General features: G+C 37.2%; 1 protein-coding gene across 1 annotated transcript in view; it reads right to left on the bottom strand.

Moving 5' to 3' along the window:
- The window catches only part of USP10 (ubiquitin specific peptidase 10), a 45748-nt gene that overhangs the window by 23367 nt on the left and 3680 nt on the right, over positions 1-18701 (bottom strand). Inside the window, exon 2 of the mRNA XM_065028875.1 lies at positions 2414-2482. Within this exon, the coding sequence (XP_064884947.1) occupies positions 2414-2482 (69 nt within the window). The remainder of the gene's footprint in view (positions 1-2413; positions 2483-18701) is intronic.

The following is an 18701-nucleotide window of genomic DNA, read 5'->3' on the forward strand; positions in this document are numbered from 1 at the left end:
TAGCTTGAAGTGTCCTTGCAGATTACCACAATTAAGGAAAGATAATCTTGGTTACACACCACAGGCTCATCAACTTCTCAAGCAATTCACCTCACAGCACCAGATCTTCCCTCACCTACAGTAACTCACCACAATTGTAAAATGAGGAACATAAACACCTTTTAGAGAAAAACTGAAGACAGACCAAATTACCTGTGAAAGGATGAAACCAAGTTTTGCAGAGAAAATAGCCACACCTAAATCTTTGACTCTCAACCCAGTGCAGCTACAGTTTTGCCCTTGGATCATTTCAGCTAAAGTGTATTCTTAATCACATTTAAAGAAAAAAAACCAAAACTTTTTGATCATCAGCCTAAGCATAATGTAACCACAGCATACAGTGGACTGTAAACACGTCTAATATAAACCACTGGCATCATTTTATGGACTCAGTGGTTGACAGAACCCCTTGGTATTGAGTAACTACAGGTGGGCAACTTCTAATCCCCCACATCTGTCCCCAAACTCCCCCAGCAGCTGAAATTATAATGCTGTAACAAATATCAGAGACTTCTCCATTGAAGTCTTCAGTTCGCTAAAGATACTTACAAATCATCTACTTAAAGCATTGTAGACAACAGTGCACTGGAAGTGGCAAGAAATACAATCTTAAAATTACATTAAATTGCATAAAAAGAACACATACTGTAAAATCTATTTACAAACCATAATACATTTTAATACATCAGCTTTGCAGGTCAAAAAAGATAATAAATGAGGCTCCAAGCCTTTAACAACCTATTATTCCACATTAATATCGAACACAGATTCAATATAATTTTAGTCAGAGCTAAAAATGTACTCTAAAAGTTTACAGTAAACAGTTTATTATGAAAGTGGTAATTCTTGTTTTTTCTCTAATTCCAAAAGCTTAAGAAAAGACAAACTGAAAAAATTTTTAAAAAGTAGTCCAACTACTGGTCCCCTAGATATCAGCTTTCTGAGTTGACCTTTTTCATACAACTGGGTCATCAGAATCACCTTAGTCAAGAGGTGTCTGATAGAACATGTATTAAAAATGCCATGTAAGAGACATTCTAAACAGCTTTTAGCTTTAACAGTCTGTAGGTAAGGGACTTCAGAAGGACACCAGTACTGAGAGGTGCTGGGGCTCCCACAACTGGCACTGCTCCCAACAGAATGTATGTCAAACACCACTGCAGAATTACAATCTCAGTCAGCTGCTTGAATTTCACCCTATTATTTTTTTTTTCAGACCACTCTTCTCTGAAATATCTGCACAGTGTAAAACTAATAAGGATAATTTTTATTTCATCATCCACATAATTAAAACATTGAACTGAACCAGATCAAGGACAAACTGAAAGAACACTGTTCAACACAGTTTTTTATTTTGGTACCTAACCAGTAAGTGGTACGCTTGAGACTGTTATAAAATGCAGTAAGACTGGTTCGAATGCTGTAGGTTCATGTTTCCTCAACATACTTTATGAGAGTAGCTTTACAGAAGTCAAGATATGACATTTTCCCCAATGTAAGCATTAGAATAGCTGATGTAGGACATTTAAGGTGACACTACCCAGGATGCCAACGTCATGCTGCTGCTGCAGTATTTAATGGCGGGAAAACAGCAATATTATCAGAAGAAACACACATTACCTCAAGATCTATTCTGCATTACTTCCCACCTAACAGGAAATATATAAAGCTATTCCCTAAAGGCAAGTACAAGCTACCTATTTCTTTCTAAGTTTCCCCGACCCACCAGCCCACCCCATTCCCTTCACATGCACTTGTATTGTTTAGTGGTGTGCTAATTATAATTATACCTGTAAAATTAAGTTACAGGAAACTAAGTCAAATTAACAATGGTCATCAGATTTGTACAATGTGACAAAAGGATTTCCCCATCCACAGTTGAAGTGTTCACTTACTTTACACTGAGGGAGGACAGAAGCATGATTGAAATGCTTAAATAGAAAGGTTTGGAGGAAAAAACATGGAAACTGACCGAGAGGAAAATTACATTTCAAGTCTGGAGATTAAGACAATGGCATGATACTCCTCCCTACAAAGGAAAATGGCTTCTTCACTCTCTGCAAAGAACTACAGAGAACAGGAGTCTACAATACCATACCCCTTAAGCAAAAAAAGAAAAAAAAGGGCAATCAAAGCTGAGATAACAGGGCTGGGTAACTCACTTTCAACAACCCCAGCTCTAGAAGATGACAAGTAGAAGGTGGAATAATTAATTTCTAAAAATCCACATACATGGAAAGAAGACTCCTGTTCAATACCTTCATTTTGTAAATTAGCAATAATTTTTTTAAAAAGTATTGTGCTATTTCAAATATGCACCAAGAGATGTAGCTTTAAAATGTTCTTTCTAATAGAATTTTAAAGTAGATCTTACCTCAACAGAGCATCGTGGAGTCACAAAGAACTGATTAAATTCATCAGGGCTGAACTCCCCAAAAATATACTAAAAATAAAAGAGAAGAATCTTTGTTAAAGAAGGCTTACATTCAACACAATAAATAAATTCATAGTAAAATTTATTAAGATACCAGCATTCAAAAAGATCTGTGTGTTGGGAGCCAGAAACTGCCCTCTTTGCGTCCCAACTTTCATTTAAATTCCTTCCCAAGTTTTTCGCAAAGTACTTTAAGCTCTAAAACTGTATACAATGTATTTTCCTTCAAATTCCCATTAAAGTATCCACAGCACAAACTGCTAGAGTGAAAAGTTACATCAGTTCATGTAAACCCTAAACACAAACTGGTTTACCTTCTAAAACAACACAGACATGTACCCTCTACAACACAAAAAAACCACTTACTGTACTGGAGTTCTGCTAAACTAACAAGTTACGCAAGAGTAATGATACCACTACCTGGGTGCACAAGCAGTCCCACTGAACTGAAACTGCTGAGGTTTAGAAAAATATACAATATTTAAATAGTCATCAATTTTGGTACAGCTGCTCTTTGGAAGTTTGTTACTCCTGTGCCTGAGACTCTACATACTGAACCTAGAATGAAATGTCTTTTCTCCAACATTATCTTCCTGCATCCTTTTAGATATTTTGTACATTCTAAAATAGAAATCTAGAAGTACCTAACCAGATTACAAAAAACCCTCATACTGAAATGCATATATATGGAATTTACAGAAAATGAAGCATTCTCAGTAAAAAAGGCCCAACATGTTGGCATTTCATAGCACCTGGAATGCGCAGTTCTACAAACTTGCACCACCAGCTGTAATCAGCTGAACAGCATCTGAACATCCAGGACAGCAGAGAGATACTGGGACAGAAAGAGGCTGGACAAGGAGTTGAATAAACTGACAAAATAGACAAAAGGACTGGAAAATATCAGCAGTAACACATTTTTGGCATGTGGAAGGATATTCACATTAAGACTCACTAGGCATGAGTATTATGGCCATGAATAAAAGCAGGCTGGGTTGGTGCAGGACTCTGATGGTCATTTAAGACAATTCTTTGCCATCTTCCACCTTCCATCAGAAAACCAGGGCAGAAACCAGCTTTTCCATCAGTGTCACATCTTGCTCATGGCAAATCCTCAGCTTGGCTGCAACTAACATGACTGGGAGCTGAATCAGTCAAAAAAGTTCTTAAATTTTTAAAAATCGTCTCTAGTGAAGCACAGAGTGTCACAACAAGCCCTAGATGTGCTCATTCAACACAGTACTTTTTTTTTTTTCTTCACTTTAAGTGGTTTATTCCATTAAAACTCACACACTTGCTGTCTGCATGACTCACAGCCATCTACTTCCATAAATTTCAAAGCTTGTTTAAACTAAATTCCACAGCAACTACACAATGTCGTTTTCTTACACTAAAAGTTATTTATAGACATATCACTTTCACGTGTGAAAAGAATTTAGTAATTTTAATGCCCTTCAGTGTTTTTAAACAAATATCAATATAATCTGGTTTGGTTGACAAACAATTCATACAGTCAAAACAAACTGGAACATCTGTGATAGAAACATCTGAAGCACAGTAAAGCAATTAATGCTTTAAATGACCTTCATATACCCATATAACCAGCTGTTAACTACCAACTGAGCCAGTACAACAGAACAGGATCACTAAATGCTACTGGCGTGAACAGCTTCACAGTTCTTGGCACAGCACTTAAACTTGGCTTGTGCTCTCAATGTAACCAAGTCATTTTTATTCAGTAACACACCAGCTAGAATTTATCATATTCCAAAAACATGCCTAAGAAAAACACACTTGCTGAATCGTAACTAAATTATGCTTTTGGGAGATACGTTCGATGCAGTAATGCAACAAAAATTTCAACTATAGACTATTAAAAGTTATATAAATCCAACCCTAATTTCTCCATATAATAAGTCTTTTCATTTAGCTGCATTTTTAACTGAGGTATCACAGGCTTGGTAGCTCTTTCCAAGCAAAAGAAAGTGCTACTTCTTAATTAGGGATCACAAGACAAAAGTTAAAGTGATCACTAATACTATCTTAATGGAAGAGTTTAACTATATAATGATGTATTCACATATCTAAGTGTTGTGTCTATGCAATGGTTTCTTCATAATTTAAAACAACTTCTAACCCAAAAACTAATCCTGGTCAGACTATAGTGCAAAAAACCCTACCTCATTTGCATCTGAAAAAAATGAGAATTTTATTTGATTTTTTTGAAGCTTTAGCTAACAATGCTTTATACCTGCAAATACAAAAGAAACCAGCTAAAAGTTCCCTGCATAGTAAACTGAGAAAAATATTGTTTCAAAGTAAATGTCTTAGGCTATATGACTGATGACATAAAAAACCTCCCCGACTTAACCAACCGTCCTGTCCTCTGCCTTGTCTCTCGAGAAATATATTTCTGCCAGCTGCACACACAGCACCCTCTGCTAGCGCAACACCACTTCCTACCCTTTTTAAGGCACGACTACGTGCTGAAGTGAAAAAGAACCAAGACATCACATCACTTGGACAAGAATCATGATCTCTACAAAAGAAGGATGCAAAGAGGGGAAAGAGCCACTGGAAATACAGCGCTTGCTCCCTGCCTGTCTGCCCAAGGACCCAGAGTGCCTGGTGCTGTGCTAATTATCTCTGGGTAAGAGCAGGTTTCAGTTGTGAAACAGCTCCAGAAAGACATCACTGCAGTACCATTAACTCAAATTTAAAAGGTTTTTCTGTAACTGAAATGCCTAAGTAGTATTTTCGAGCAAGAGAGTGCTAGGATTTCATAAAAGCACTATACCCCTGAACAAAATGGTCTTGTTATCAGATGAGCTTTTGGGGTCCCAGCTTGTACACTCTAAATTATTCTACATAAATTCAAAAGCTTTAAAGTTAGGGGGTTTTTCAAACTGACAAAATCTAATACTTGAAACAACCAAGCAAAACTTTAATTCTGTTATTTACACAGCTCCTACACAAGCCACTGACAATGACCATTCATTTATCCCCCACTCTGTAAATAACATTTAAAACACAGAGCAGAGATACTCTCCCTTGTGTTAAAGCTTTGCCAAAGCTGTTTCTGTCTATTTCAATTCCAATGTTAATACTTTCAGGTGAGCATTTGTGTAAAAACACACATATCCATTAGAACTACTTCAAATTGATCTCTTTAAATGTCAAACTCTAATCTGCCCTACACCACATCAGTTTGAAATTTGTGTGTACATCACAGTACTCTGAGGTTCAAATCACCAATAACAGACTGGGACTTCACCGCAGAACCTCAGAGGAAAAAGTGGGTTTCAGACACAGATGCTCACTGTCGGCCCTAACACAGGCTAGAGATTGTGATACGCTTGAGGATAAGCTGATTGTCAAGACGTGTCAGAGCATCAACAGCCCCTCACTTCACAGTAACTACAACTGTATGTTACCTGAGCAAAGGATCAGCACGATTGCTACAACAATGCATATGAATGGACAGCTGGATTGGCCCAGTTAGCAAAATCCGTGCTTATTACCATCAATAATACATAAAGTACGTACAGCAACATACGAAGCCAAAATATTTTAAAATATTACCAGTGAAAAGCTGAAGTTTAGCTAGAGCTCTACATTAATTTCAAGGCAACAAATAAACAACCAACGAACCACAACAACAAAAATGGAGCTTTCTCCAAGTAAAAATACTGTTTAGCATTTAACTACGTATTTCAAAAAGTTATTTTAATTTATATCCTCAGACATGTTGAAATCATGCTCAATAGTAGTAAATGGTGTAAGTGGTAACCCACAAAGTAGAGGAGGAATGATGCTTAGAAGAGAGAGCCCAGTCCTACGTCGACACTGGATTTACACAAAAATACCTAACAGAACACCGGGGGGAAGTTTTGAAAATTTCCATTGTAATGTTACTCCTAGACTTACTTTCAAAGATATATAATCCCTAAAAGGCTTAATTCCAAGTCAAATCTGATCTCTCCTTCTCAAACCATCTCTGCAACCTCCATGGAAGTTTTCTGTTCTGGTTCCTGGGAAGGGGCAGGAAACCTCCTCGCTTTTTCAGAAGGACACATTTCACTCTGAGTTTCTCCCACTACTCCCCAGATTGTTTAACTCTGCCGAGCAATCATTAACCTTGCATTAAGTGTATTCAAGGATCTCTCAAGATACCTTGGTCTGGTGAGCTTCATTTCTGCCATAGATTAAGAGCAATGTCAAAACAGGATCATATAAATTTCAACGCTCTTCCACTTGCAACTGGCTAAGAAAAACAGATGGAAAATAATGGTCTTCTCTGGGGGGAAGGCATGTGGGAGGCTTAGGGAAAAAAAAACAAACCACCAAACACCACCGTGTACCTCTACTACCTTTCCACTTTCTCAGTGTTTCCAAATCTCTCCTTTGGAATGCAAAAACAATACAATAAACTCAAAAGATACTGATGGATCTATTTCATTTTACAATTCAAGACTGTAACCCAACTTGACAATTTATCAGAGAGGTATGTTATTAAGCATATTAAAATTAACATTATTTTAACTGAGTAAACATATGCTAACATAGCAAACCACCCCTCTTACACTGCATGATCAGAAATTGATGTTTTTTCCATCTAATGTCTTCCATACAGAGGTTTAACAACCAATCAATTTACAAAGAAAATTATTCACAAAGGTTGGTTTCTACCCCTTTTTAAAATGCCACTTTCAAGATAATGAAGTGCTGAGCTTCTGGATGTTTTCAGATGTGAATGCCACTCTTCCAGATGCTCACATCTATGAGATCGAGGATGAAAATAAAAGTAAACAGTGCTTGAATAAACCTTAAAAATGAGACAGCATTAGGTGGGATGGTACATCACATAGACAAAATCTCTCCTTTCAGATACTGACACTAACAGCAACTAGCACATAAATTAAAAAAAAAGGCAAAGTTAAATATACTTTGTGCAATTCTAAAATGGTATCTCTTTTCACATGAAGCTGCTGATGGCATGGGTGCTCCAGTTTATAATTAACCTTTTTAATGTTACCAGTACTTCAGCTTTAATTTATTTGCCTTATTTCCACCCGTCAATATTTTGCCATTAAAGTCTGAGGCTTGAATTCTAAATGTTCTCATATAGCTTTGGAGAGTACAGAAAAAAAAATCCTGAAAATGTTTGGAAGAACCAGATCAAACTGTAGTTCTCAACTCCTTCCTATGTAACTGAAAAGAGAATTTCAAAAGAGCTGCACCTTTGCCACCATCTCGAAGAACTTAAAACTGTAAGACTAGGCTGTTATACAAATACTCTGCAGATGAGAAATTTTTTAAAAGTATATCACATTTGCAATATATTTTTCTATAATACAAACAAGAATACTGAGTGAATGAGATTATTGAAGCTGGTACAGCAGAAAGAACTCAAAGCCTGCATTTCCAAGACTCACATGCTGGTGTCACCAATTTTAGCATTTAGTCTGACATGCTATAAAGAATCAAATTGTCCTGTGTCAAGTACCTGCCTCCCAACATGAGTTACCTTTAAAAGAAATACTCATGTTAAATACCAATCTTAGAACAACATCCTGAACACTCCTGATCATCAGTCACTGGTGTTTCCAGTTGCAAGTTAATTTCTGTAATATAATTACAATAGTATTACATATATCTGCACTCCATCAGGTTCTATACCACTTTGAACAAAACATTTCATCAATTACATCATATTTATATCTTCGAGATACTAACTGCATCTAGATTATAAAAGAAATTACATAAAACCAATTAATCAAATACATCTACACAAGAAAATTTATTTTCTACCACACAGAAATAAGAATACTTTTATGTTCCTACTATAAGTCTGGTATCTATAAATGACCAAATGGCATCTTAACTATGCAGATAAAAGCAGCAGCAACAGAACTAATCACAGAAGGGAGGGGGAGGAAGGCTCTCTGAAGACCCCCAAAGGATTAAAATGCCTGACCTGCAAGCTCTTCCTGTGTCGACTGTTTTTTGCTGTGCTCTCTTTAACCACTTAAAAAATGAATGCTAATATTACCCTTCTGCCTGTAACGAGATCTCCACTGGCATTCCAGCCTGACAACACAAACACCCTTTCAGAGGATTACAAGGAGGAGGAGCACATGTTACACAGCTGCTTGTCCTAGAAAAATGCATCATCATCTTGGCATCACCTGTGCTATGAGAAAAGCCAGGAAAATGAAGTGTCAACTTCTGCTTTCAACAAGCATTAACGTGGCTTTCATCTAATAACCAACAGCTTCAGATCTTCCAGTCAAATTAGTTTAAGCTGCGAATACTCCCACTTCAATAGCTCCCACTTCAACAGTTTTTCCACAAACGAGTTAAAAATACAGCTTCTACTTAATGATGGCAAGGAATAATTCAACTGTATCTAAGCAGAAGGCCTAACAAGTCAAAACTAGTTCGCACATAAACTGAAATTATGTTTATGTATACCATAAGCTATACAATCTTTCTCACTGAGCTACTTCTATGAAACAAACTTATTCTTAAAGCTATCAGAACAGGCTGGAGTAGAGGAAGAAAATGTACCATTCAAAAGCCTGTTTTCTGGCAAGGAATAAAGGGCACATGCATATGACTGCACTCGGTTTTTATTAGCAGAGAAAATGCTATTACATTAGTCATCCCAGCAGCAAATATGGTACTTCTCCCTCATCCTTCTCTCCTATTTTGTCAAGGTTTATATTTTTTTTTTCTGGAAAGTGTAGGGAAAGACAACTTTCCCCCAGGTTCTCCTTCCTTTTGAGCTGAAATCCATCGAGTTAGTACGTAGATGATTACTTTACTTGCTACAATAAGGCTTTCTGAACTTCCAAATCCCAGGAGACTTATTGCTAAAATGCTTATAAAGACACGTACAAAATTGTGAGACTGAAAAACAGGTTTGTTGGTTTGGTTTTACATTCTGAATTTGCAAACAACAACCCACAACCAAGGGCCATGAAGACCACTGGTCATCTAATTACAGCCATACTATAGCCTAAGTGGTAGTATTTTAAGCAAACCAGTTTCTGAAAAAAATCCTGTGTTGATATATCCTCTTTTCAGAAAAATAAATAAAAATGCATGGATATGAAGCTGTACTTTAAGACAGAGCAGTTGCATATTAAAGCTTTTAACAGTTGAAAGCCCAAGGAATCATGAGCAAACTCTCAGTATAGTTTAGAGTCCTTTATCTCTGGCCTGCAGCTTAAAACTAGAACATTAACAAACCTACATAGTGCTTGGAGAAAGATCAGAGATAGGTAAATGTAGGTCGGCTAAGCCCATGAGTCAGTACAACTCTGTCTGCCCACCATTTAAGCAATCAAAGGCGCAAAAATACAGTGTATGACTGTACCTTCCCCCTTTTCCAATTCAGGGTTTCTTGGATGTTATTATAGAATCCTTACAGCTGAAGAAAGTGAGGGATTTTCCACACATTTTACATTAATTAATTAATCTGAGGGGAATTTATTCCATTATGCAAAAAGAATAATAATTTTAAAAATTTGTTTTCTAATCAGAGGAAAAAGCCAGACCACTGGCTAGTATGAAAGTATAAGTTGCTGACATTTCAGTTGTGACCACAGAGTTACTGGAAGAGTGGGTTTAATGAATAAAAGACCCCTAGAGCCTGAACCTACCATGGAGGCACAATGTGGATCAGAACAGTTTATCATGAAGATATAACTAAAATATTCACCAAAGTAGAGAAGGTTGTGCTCTTTCATCATTATTCTTTTTCATCAATTACATATTTCAAATAAAAGCAACACACCAAACAATAACAATACCCCCCAAACACCAGTCAATTTCTTACACCCAAACACATTCTGTTTATGTATTCTCTTCATTCTACTCCCAAAAATGAGGTGCTTGTCGGCATTCCTCCATTTCAAACAAGCAGCAGCTGCCACAAGTGCAACTAGCCCAAGGAGGCTGTCTATAAACTGCTGACTGTAATTAGTAGCGTGGGGGAAAGGGAGTGGAAGAATAAAAACCAAGCCATCATCTTACATAGACACCATTGCATTTATGAGCATGGTGTATCTTCCCCAACTGCAGAAAGACACTCTTATCTTCTGGTCTGCCCCAGGAAAAGAACTCTGCTGTCTCACATTTAAAGCTTTCCCCAAGTGGTGTTCCAAAAAACAAAGCAAAAAAGGCACGTCCACAAGGAGGCATAATTTTATTTTGTAAATAATAATAGTATAAAGAGGCAAATGCAGCTGTATCACCTATATTTGATCATAAAGCAATGATCCAGTGACAGAAGAATTGTGTCTACATTTTATATACCTTTTAATTTGCATCCTATGAGAGAACATCAGGTATTCTTTCTTAGAAAGTATCTTTTTCTCATACCTTCCCCTGGAATCCAAGGTAAAAACATACATTCACACATTATACAAACAAGCCTCAGTGAAGAGCAGTCACTTTGGGACTAGATCAGGAATACCTGGAAAGTGCCCTCCAAACAGAAAGCAAGAGGGAAGATAACAACTGCATTGTCAGGGATGATTACATCAAATAGTAGCTCTTTGGAGAGCACAAGATGGAATTTCTGACATCTTTACACCAGCAGCTCCACCACTACAAGCCCACAGAACATCTGCCAGTGATTCAGAGAAGTAACATTTTCCAATATACTTTCTTGCGACGTTAACTCAAAATAAAAGCCAAACAAAAATACTTTTCCACTGAATTCTCCAAGCAGGCAGCCCTTGCAAACATCAAAAGAAAAATGCTTCCAAAATAGGTAGACAGGTCCTTCCTCAGTTTTCAATTCAAGACCAGTGGTTGGTGAAATACCTATTGCTAAGCCTCTATCTTCACACCCTTGAAGAATCTGAAAACACCAGCTTCAAGCTGGTCGCTCATAATTGAGCAAAAACATTTACTGCAAGCTCTGCTTGCACTGAACTAGTTACCGAGTCTAACGTGCAAATTGGAAACTCTTCCCATAATGAAGAGCAAAAAATAATTATGACCCAAATTATTCTCATTTACTACAGCATGATAAGCACTGAGGAGAGAGAAGCTGGAACATGAAGTTACTCAAGAACACAGCCAGTTTAACTACTATTTTATTATAGGTGGGGCAGGCAAAACAATCTCTCATTAACTTTATCTCACACTTCCCAGCAGCAAAACCTTGATCTTAGCCATTTTTTTCCTCTACCAGACTAAAATCATTAGATCTGCAACCTTTTGTGCCAGATGCATACGACAGAACAATCTTCTAAGAACACGGTACTAAAATCAGTTTTCCATCTGAAGAACACTGCTTCAGCCACATTAAGTAGCAAATTGTCTTTGAACACCTCACAGCAGTCCATCCAAATTCCAGACATGCTGTATAAATCAGCATTTTTCTGAAGTTTACAAAATCTATTTAGCGGGTAATTTAGCAACTAAGATTTTGAAGGACTGTTTTCAATGTGCTTCTCTCAATTCCTCCAGGTAGAAGAACAGCACATACTCTCTTTTTTTTTCTCCCAACCACATAGTTCATAGTATGGAGGTGCCAGTACATTCCTACCCTGGCAAGGCAGGATGCTCTGGGCTACCAGAACAAAGCCTGGCTTTCCCTGCAATGTGCTCCAGCTTGGCAGTGCCTTTCTTCTTCTGTGCTTGCTATACCTGCGTTTACCTCACAGCCAACTTTTATCCACCAAAGCTATGATTTAAAAAAGTAAAACTAATACATCTAGATGTGGATGAGGTTTGAAAATAAATAAATAAATAAAGAGGCAGAGCTCTGGGAAGAAAAAGTGCAACAAGATGCTGAGTTTTAAGAAATTAAACAAGTTTGACTCTAAGCACATTTTTAAGTGGTTTGAGAAGGACATCACAATTGGTTTGATGAGGCCAAAGATGAGAAAGGTGACACAGGACCTGAAGTTTTTCACAGAGACAGCACACAAAATAAAAAAGAAATGGAAGGAACTAGTCTGTGCCTGCCAGACCACTCCCCTCTCCAAAAGCTGAATTATCATCCAAAATTCTAAAATCACATAATACCTCCACACTGTTAGTCAGAAGACTCTAATTCAGTTACTTCAGTATGTGTCTTAACTCCTTTAAAAATAGTTCTTTCTCTTGTGAATTACTCCATCCGCTTTAAAAGCAGACGTCCTTTCCATGTATGTAAAGGTGCTAACCTTGCAGATATAGGATGTGAGATTCAGGATGACACCCTATTATTTAAGATAGGGAAATTACACTAAAAATTATGCTTCTAAAATCAAGTAATCAAAATCAAAGCTGCACCAAAAAAAAAAAGACTGTTGCTATCTTCATTTGTTTCCCACTAGTTTATGGACATTCAATATTTTCTTTGCTTATTTCCACTACTCACGTCTTCACACAGGACTAATCCCCCACAGAAACAATACAGACCCACCCCAGAGGACAATCCACCCTGGGCAGTAAGGAAATCGCTATTTCAGTTTGTCAAGCAAGCTGAAAAATACACACTGGAAGATAAAGAAAAGCAGGAAAAGAATGCATAGCCTCTGAATAACCGTAGCTAAACATTGCGGAAAACTAAAATCTCTCCCTAACAGCACCATGGCTAGACAAGTCACCCACACAACGCTTTTCACAAGCAATTACCCAGGTCAGGATTTAAGATGGCTAAGATTAGGTGAGGTAAGAATTAGCTATCTGGACTCCATCCTGACAAGGAAGACAGATTAGCACCTTCAGAAGGCAGTCGAGCCCACCTATCCAGGACTGACGTGCCTCTTCTGAAGACCTAACTTTGCATCTCATCCCTAAATTTCACAGTGCGGAATGCTCAGGACTACGCCTGAGTGAGATTTAACCTCCAAAGTTTAGTATTAACCTAAATGTGGTGCAAAGTCCTATCAAAACCACATTCACCACCAAGAATTAAAAAAGACAATGCACAAGCTTTTACAGGGGTAACCACCTCAGCACGGCACCACACATTAAACAGTGACAATAAAAGGAAACATTGGCTGATCATGAAAAGCCACCACCTGCTCCATTCACTAAGGCCACATCATTTTTCCCTCTCCTTGCTGGATTCACAATCCTACCTCTTCTCCTGCACCAGTTCTGGCACACACTGAACTAATCAGTGACATGATTATACTCAAACCAAGAGAAAACAATCAAATTTTTTTTTTTTTTTTTTTTTTGCACTGGCAGGGGAGGGTTTAGAGAAGAAGCCAGCATAAACCAAAAGATGCAAGTGGCCAGGAGCAAGGAAGAAAGAGACTTTCCCTTTTGCATGTCATGACCTGCCAAAAATGGGTTATAATCTCATAAAGTAACAGCCAAAAATAAACCAAAGAACTTGCAAAACCCCACAATGATTGGTAAATTACTCAAGGGGATCACAGAAATGCAACACAACCACCACCACATAATGAAATCTCCTATATTTTAGGTTCTGTAACTGCTGAAGTCTGAGAGCAATTCTGCAGAGGTTCTTCCTCTATTTTTCTTGACAAGACCTCAAGCCCCTTCTGCTACTCCACCAGATGACAAATGTGTATGGTCTGGGTCTTCTTGGCAGAATGAAACTGAGGACACCATGTATTGTTTTGATTCTCAGTATATATGCAGCCATCCATCTCCTCTGGCAGCCTGATATGTGATAAGTAGCAGGTGGAAACCTGAGAGGATCTGGCACTGCCCATGACAGCAACTTTTGTCTTTTGTAGCGGTACACAGTTTAAAATGAAAATTGGGACACCACACATATGCCACCTCCTCCCGAGATGGTTTCAGAGCTCAAGTATCTGTAATACAACTTTATGTAGATGCAAGACAGCTGTTAAAAGGAATGAACAGATTAATACACTGCTGCAACTAAACCACAGATAATAAGCATACTGAACACCCATATTTTTAAATGGCAGCATTAAAAACGGGGTATGAATATGGAAGCAGGTTTACTGTATGATAATAATGCTGCCAATTTTAAGACTGACTTTTTTTAGTTCATTTCAAAAGAGTAACACTGACAGTGGTGCTGTTTCATTTCTTCTACGAGATCTGTTAGCATTCACATTTCTTCTGCACGTATGAGTGAACAGAATGCAAAACAGCACTCAAAATACTTCCCAACACGTTTACAGTATTGAAGATACTGAAATTCTCTTGCTTTCTGAGGAGCAAAAAGGGACTAAACCAGAGTATAACCTGACACACTTATTACTGATAAGCCCACAAGGCTTATGCACAGGAGTATCACAACCAAAGGCTCACATACCCTCTGGTCCAGGGCGCAACTGGAGTCACCACTTCTAGGCCTGCACATGCAGCCATCTACAAACAGGAATACCGATAAACAGCTGGGGAGATGATTTTAGGGGACCTCACATAAATATCAGTAAATGGCCATCTAATCCACAATGCTGACAAGGTTCAGCAACAAGGATGAAACCACACCCTCATACTGCAGCCTGTGTATTGTGAATTTATAATACTTTCCACTTTCGAACAACACCAATTTAGGCAGCTTTTGAAAGAACATGCTTCTCATGTGGCTGTACATTGCTTCCTTTGGTCCCAAATCCAATTAAAATACCTTGTAAATCATAAAAACACTTGGTAAACATGATCAATCATTCATACTATTGTTCAAAATGGCTATTCCACAAGTAAGACAGAAAATGTAAGCTAAACTGAAGTTTGAAATTGGTGATGTTTGCCAGTCAAATATTGCAACCTCTGGCTACCCAGTAAACACACTGGATGTGTTGGACATTTCTAAATACAATTGACCTTCAAAGATAATATAATAAGCAGTTGTTCACTAATTCCAAGCACTTTTTTTTTTAAAAAAAAAAGCTGTCAGAAAATAAATTTGAAGCACAAACACACAAAATTTGGTATGCAAACTAAATGGCTATAAAATACCTCAGGTCTTAGCTAAACACTAAGGTTTTTTGGCTAGAAAAAACTGTGAAGAATTCAGACTAAAATCATGCTACTGTTATGAGCAGCAGCACAAAGCAAAGGAGAACCAGTGCACGACTGCCCTAATGCATCATTCCAGAGGTGGACACTGATGAGGGCTCAGGGAAATCTCAATTTTAAAGAGGCAGAAAACAGTATTAATTATTGTCCCATAAAGGCCATTACAAGTGTAATTTGTGCCCATTGGCTTTACCCTCCCCAATCAAGGAAACTCCAAGTCTTTGGCAACATGTGAAACACCACGTGCCAGCATCTGGTATTTACAGGCATTTTGACTCCAGCAACAAGAGCAACCAACACAGTTCACTGTTGTGTTTGAACAAATGTAAATTTCAGAAGACTGAGAATGCAAACCTGTTGACATGAGCAAACTCAACAGCTTTACTACTTCTGCTCTGAAAGCTGACTATTGCTCTTTTACACTTTTATAATTCTGCTGCACTTACATAAAATTTTCATCCTGGCTTAAGTTTTGTTAGGGAAGCTTAAACTTCTTTTTAAGGGGCAATAGCCTATGGTCACAGCCTTTAGCTGAGAAGAAAATGAGTACTGGGAATTGCCCAAATAAGTTGTCTTTGACTTTTTTCCAACTTTGTATCAATTAACCACAGTGTTCCACAGGAATTTTCAAACAGTGGCAGCTTTGGTTTTGTATCCCAAAGGCAGCAGAGGAACAGAAAGTGAGCTTTTCCATGCTTTAAGGACATTATAGCACTAGTTCTTACTTTCTTTAGTAACAGCTAGCTATTCTTAGAGACCATATGATTTAATGGATAGGCCAAATAAGACTGGAACTCAAGAAAACTTGATTCTTCTTGCAATTCAGCTGTAACTTTTGCTGACAATGACTCTTTTTCTCTCTGCTTTATTTCCCTGTCCTTTTATCATAACTACTCATATTTAAAATGACAAGACCATTCCATATTGTGTACTAGTATAGCATCGTTTTTAAGCAAATACCCTTCTAAGCAGCATGGTCCAAAACCATTATTTGAATAGGATTAATCTAATTGCCTGACTAAGCAATTCAGGCTAAAATGCAAATTATATACATGTTTCTGCTGAGATAGGTATGTGCTGTGAAGTACCCAGGAAAATAAGAACATTATCTTGACACTGTAAGAATCACTATTGGTAACATGTTGCTATACTACCTACAAAAGAATCCCAGTCCAAGAAGACAAAACATTTTCATGACAAAAAGCCTTCATTTCTTTGCATGAATGATATACAAGTTCTGTATCTGATGTTACACAGGCAAATCCATTTCCAGCCTGCAACATCAATGAGGAAAAATGAGGCAAGAAACCTGTGAATCACTACAGCAGGCTCTAAATGTTGTGTGAAAAAAAAAAAAACCACGCCCGCTGCACGGGGGGAATACAGCACTGCTATTTCGGATCTTGTGCTTGGTTTGGTTAAAACAAACAAACAAACAAACAAAAACAAAAAAAAAGCAACAAAACAAAAACCAAAACTAAACTAAACAGCAGTCTTTCATACACAGAATTCTTTGAAGAAAACCTACATTCTCATATTTTTCTAAATGCATCTTTTCACACAACCTTTAGAGATATGTTGTTTTTTACAGTTTCTTACAGATAGGGCATTTTTCTCTTCCACCTCAAAGACAAACCTTAATCAGGGGCTTTACTCTTTTTTGACAAAGTAAAAAAGTTAGAGAACCTTTAAGTGATTTTCCAGCTTGTGATAGCATTACATTCAATGGAAGCTGATCCATATCCCTTCCTTTCCTACTCTAATTCCAATGAAAATAATATACAATGCTTTTTTTAAGACTTCTATACATTATATAAATTCACACACTATTCTATAAGCACAAATATTTTCAGAAGCAGTCTTGCATATGTATTTTGGTTTGCACAGCACTATCATTTGCGTCCATCACAAGATCTCAAGGAGGCCTTTCTTAATTTTACATTAAACACGAGCTTTTTTATAAGCTGTAGCATTTAAATAAGCCTTACATAAACACTTTGTTAGGTCTACTGTGATTCAGGCTGCCTCCTGCCTAACTACACGTGAAGAAAAACAGATCTTGGAGCACACACCACAGATCAATAAATCTTATGCCGTCAAACAAGGAGGAAAAGTTCTTACACGTATTTAAAACATCAAAAACATCTGCAATTAAATTAGGTATTAGACAGTCAAATACAAAATTTAAAAGACTAATTTACTTCAAAGTTTTACTCTATTAGAGTGTTAATGAATATATTAACATGAGCACTTAATCTAAAAAACCTTCAAAGTGTTTTAAAAATAATTGACACGGCACCATCATTGGAAATACTCAAAACACGTAGCCTTAAATGCATATTTTACAATTTCACAAAATAAAAGTAGGGTTTAGAATCCCAATTTAAAAATATTAAACAGTTCCATTGTGGAACGATCATATGTGTGTGTGTACACATATATACGCAGACAGTCATGTACACACACACATTTTTTCACCATGAAGCATAACCCTTTGTTCCATAATCCCCAGTTGTATGTTTAATGATCACACATAAAAACACTTCAATCAAAAAGAAAAACTGCAGTTGTAGCATGTTTAATTCTTTGGAAATGAACATCTACATTGCTGAAATGGCATTACAGTGACAAATGACTATAATCCAATGGCTCAAGGCCAGCAACTTCTATTACAACAGATTTGGCTGTTTTGTACGACACAGCATGTTGCACGTATATCACTAAACAGAAATCTGACTGCTTAGTTTACCTATAAACAAAACCCCACTTAACTTTATGAGTCTTTTAACAGCTACATAAATGGAAAAAGCTGTGTGTCTAAGCAACTGCCTAAAAAAATGAATTTAATAATAGGTAAATGGCTGGATCCATTCTAAAAAGTCTCCAAATCAGTGCTATAGTCTAGAATGCACAAATAGCAGCAATTCACAAAACCTGTGGGTTTTATTCTATTATTTGCATACTGCCATATAGTTTCAAATTTAAGTTCTATGTCGGTTTTCCCAGACTTCCTTTTTTTAAGTTTACCAGCCCACATTCACCCACTGTACTCTGCATAGATTCAGCATTCACATTTCAGAAAGACACATTATACCTTCTGGCTACCTAAACTCACCGCTTTAGCTGCAGCTGGTATTCCCAAGACCACAGACACCCAGAACAACTACCCACTCTATCAGGAAAGAAGTTAAAAAAAAAAAAAAAAAAAAAAAAAAAGACAAATCCAGCTTCTTCAGCCCTTTAAAAC

Source organism: Columba livia, chromosome 13 (genome assembly GCF_036013475.1).
Source record: "Columba livia isolate bColLiv1 breed racing homer chromosome 13, bColLiv1.pat.W.v2, whole genome shotgun sequence".
In the NCBI taxonomy this organism is placed as follows: Eukaryota; Metazoa; Chordata; class Aves; order Columbiformes; family Columbidae; genus Columba; species Columba livia.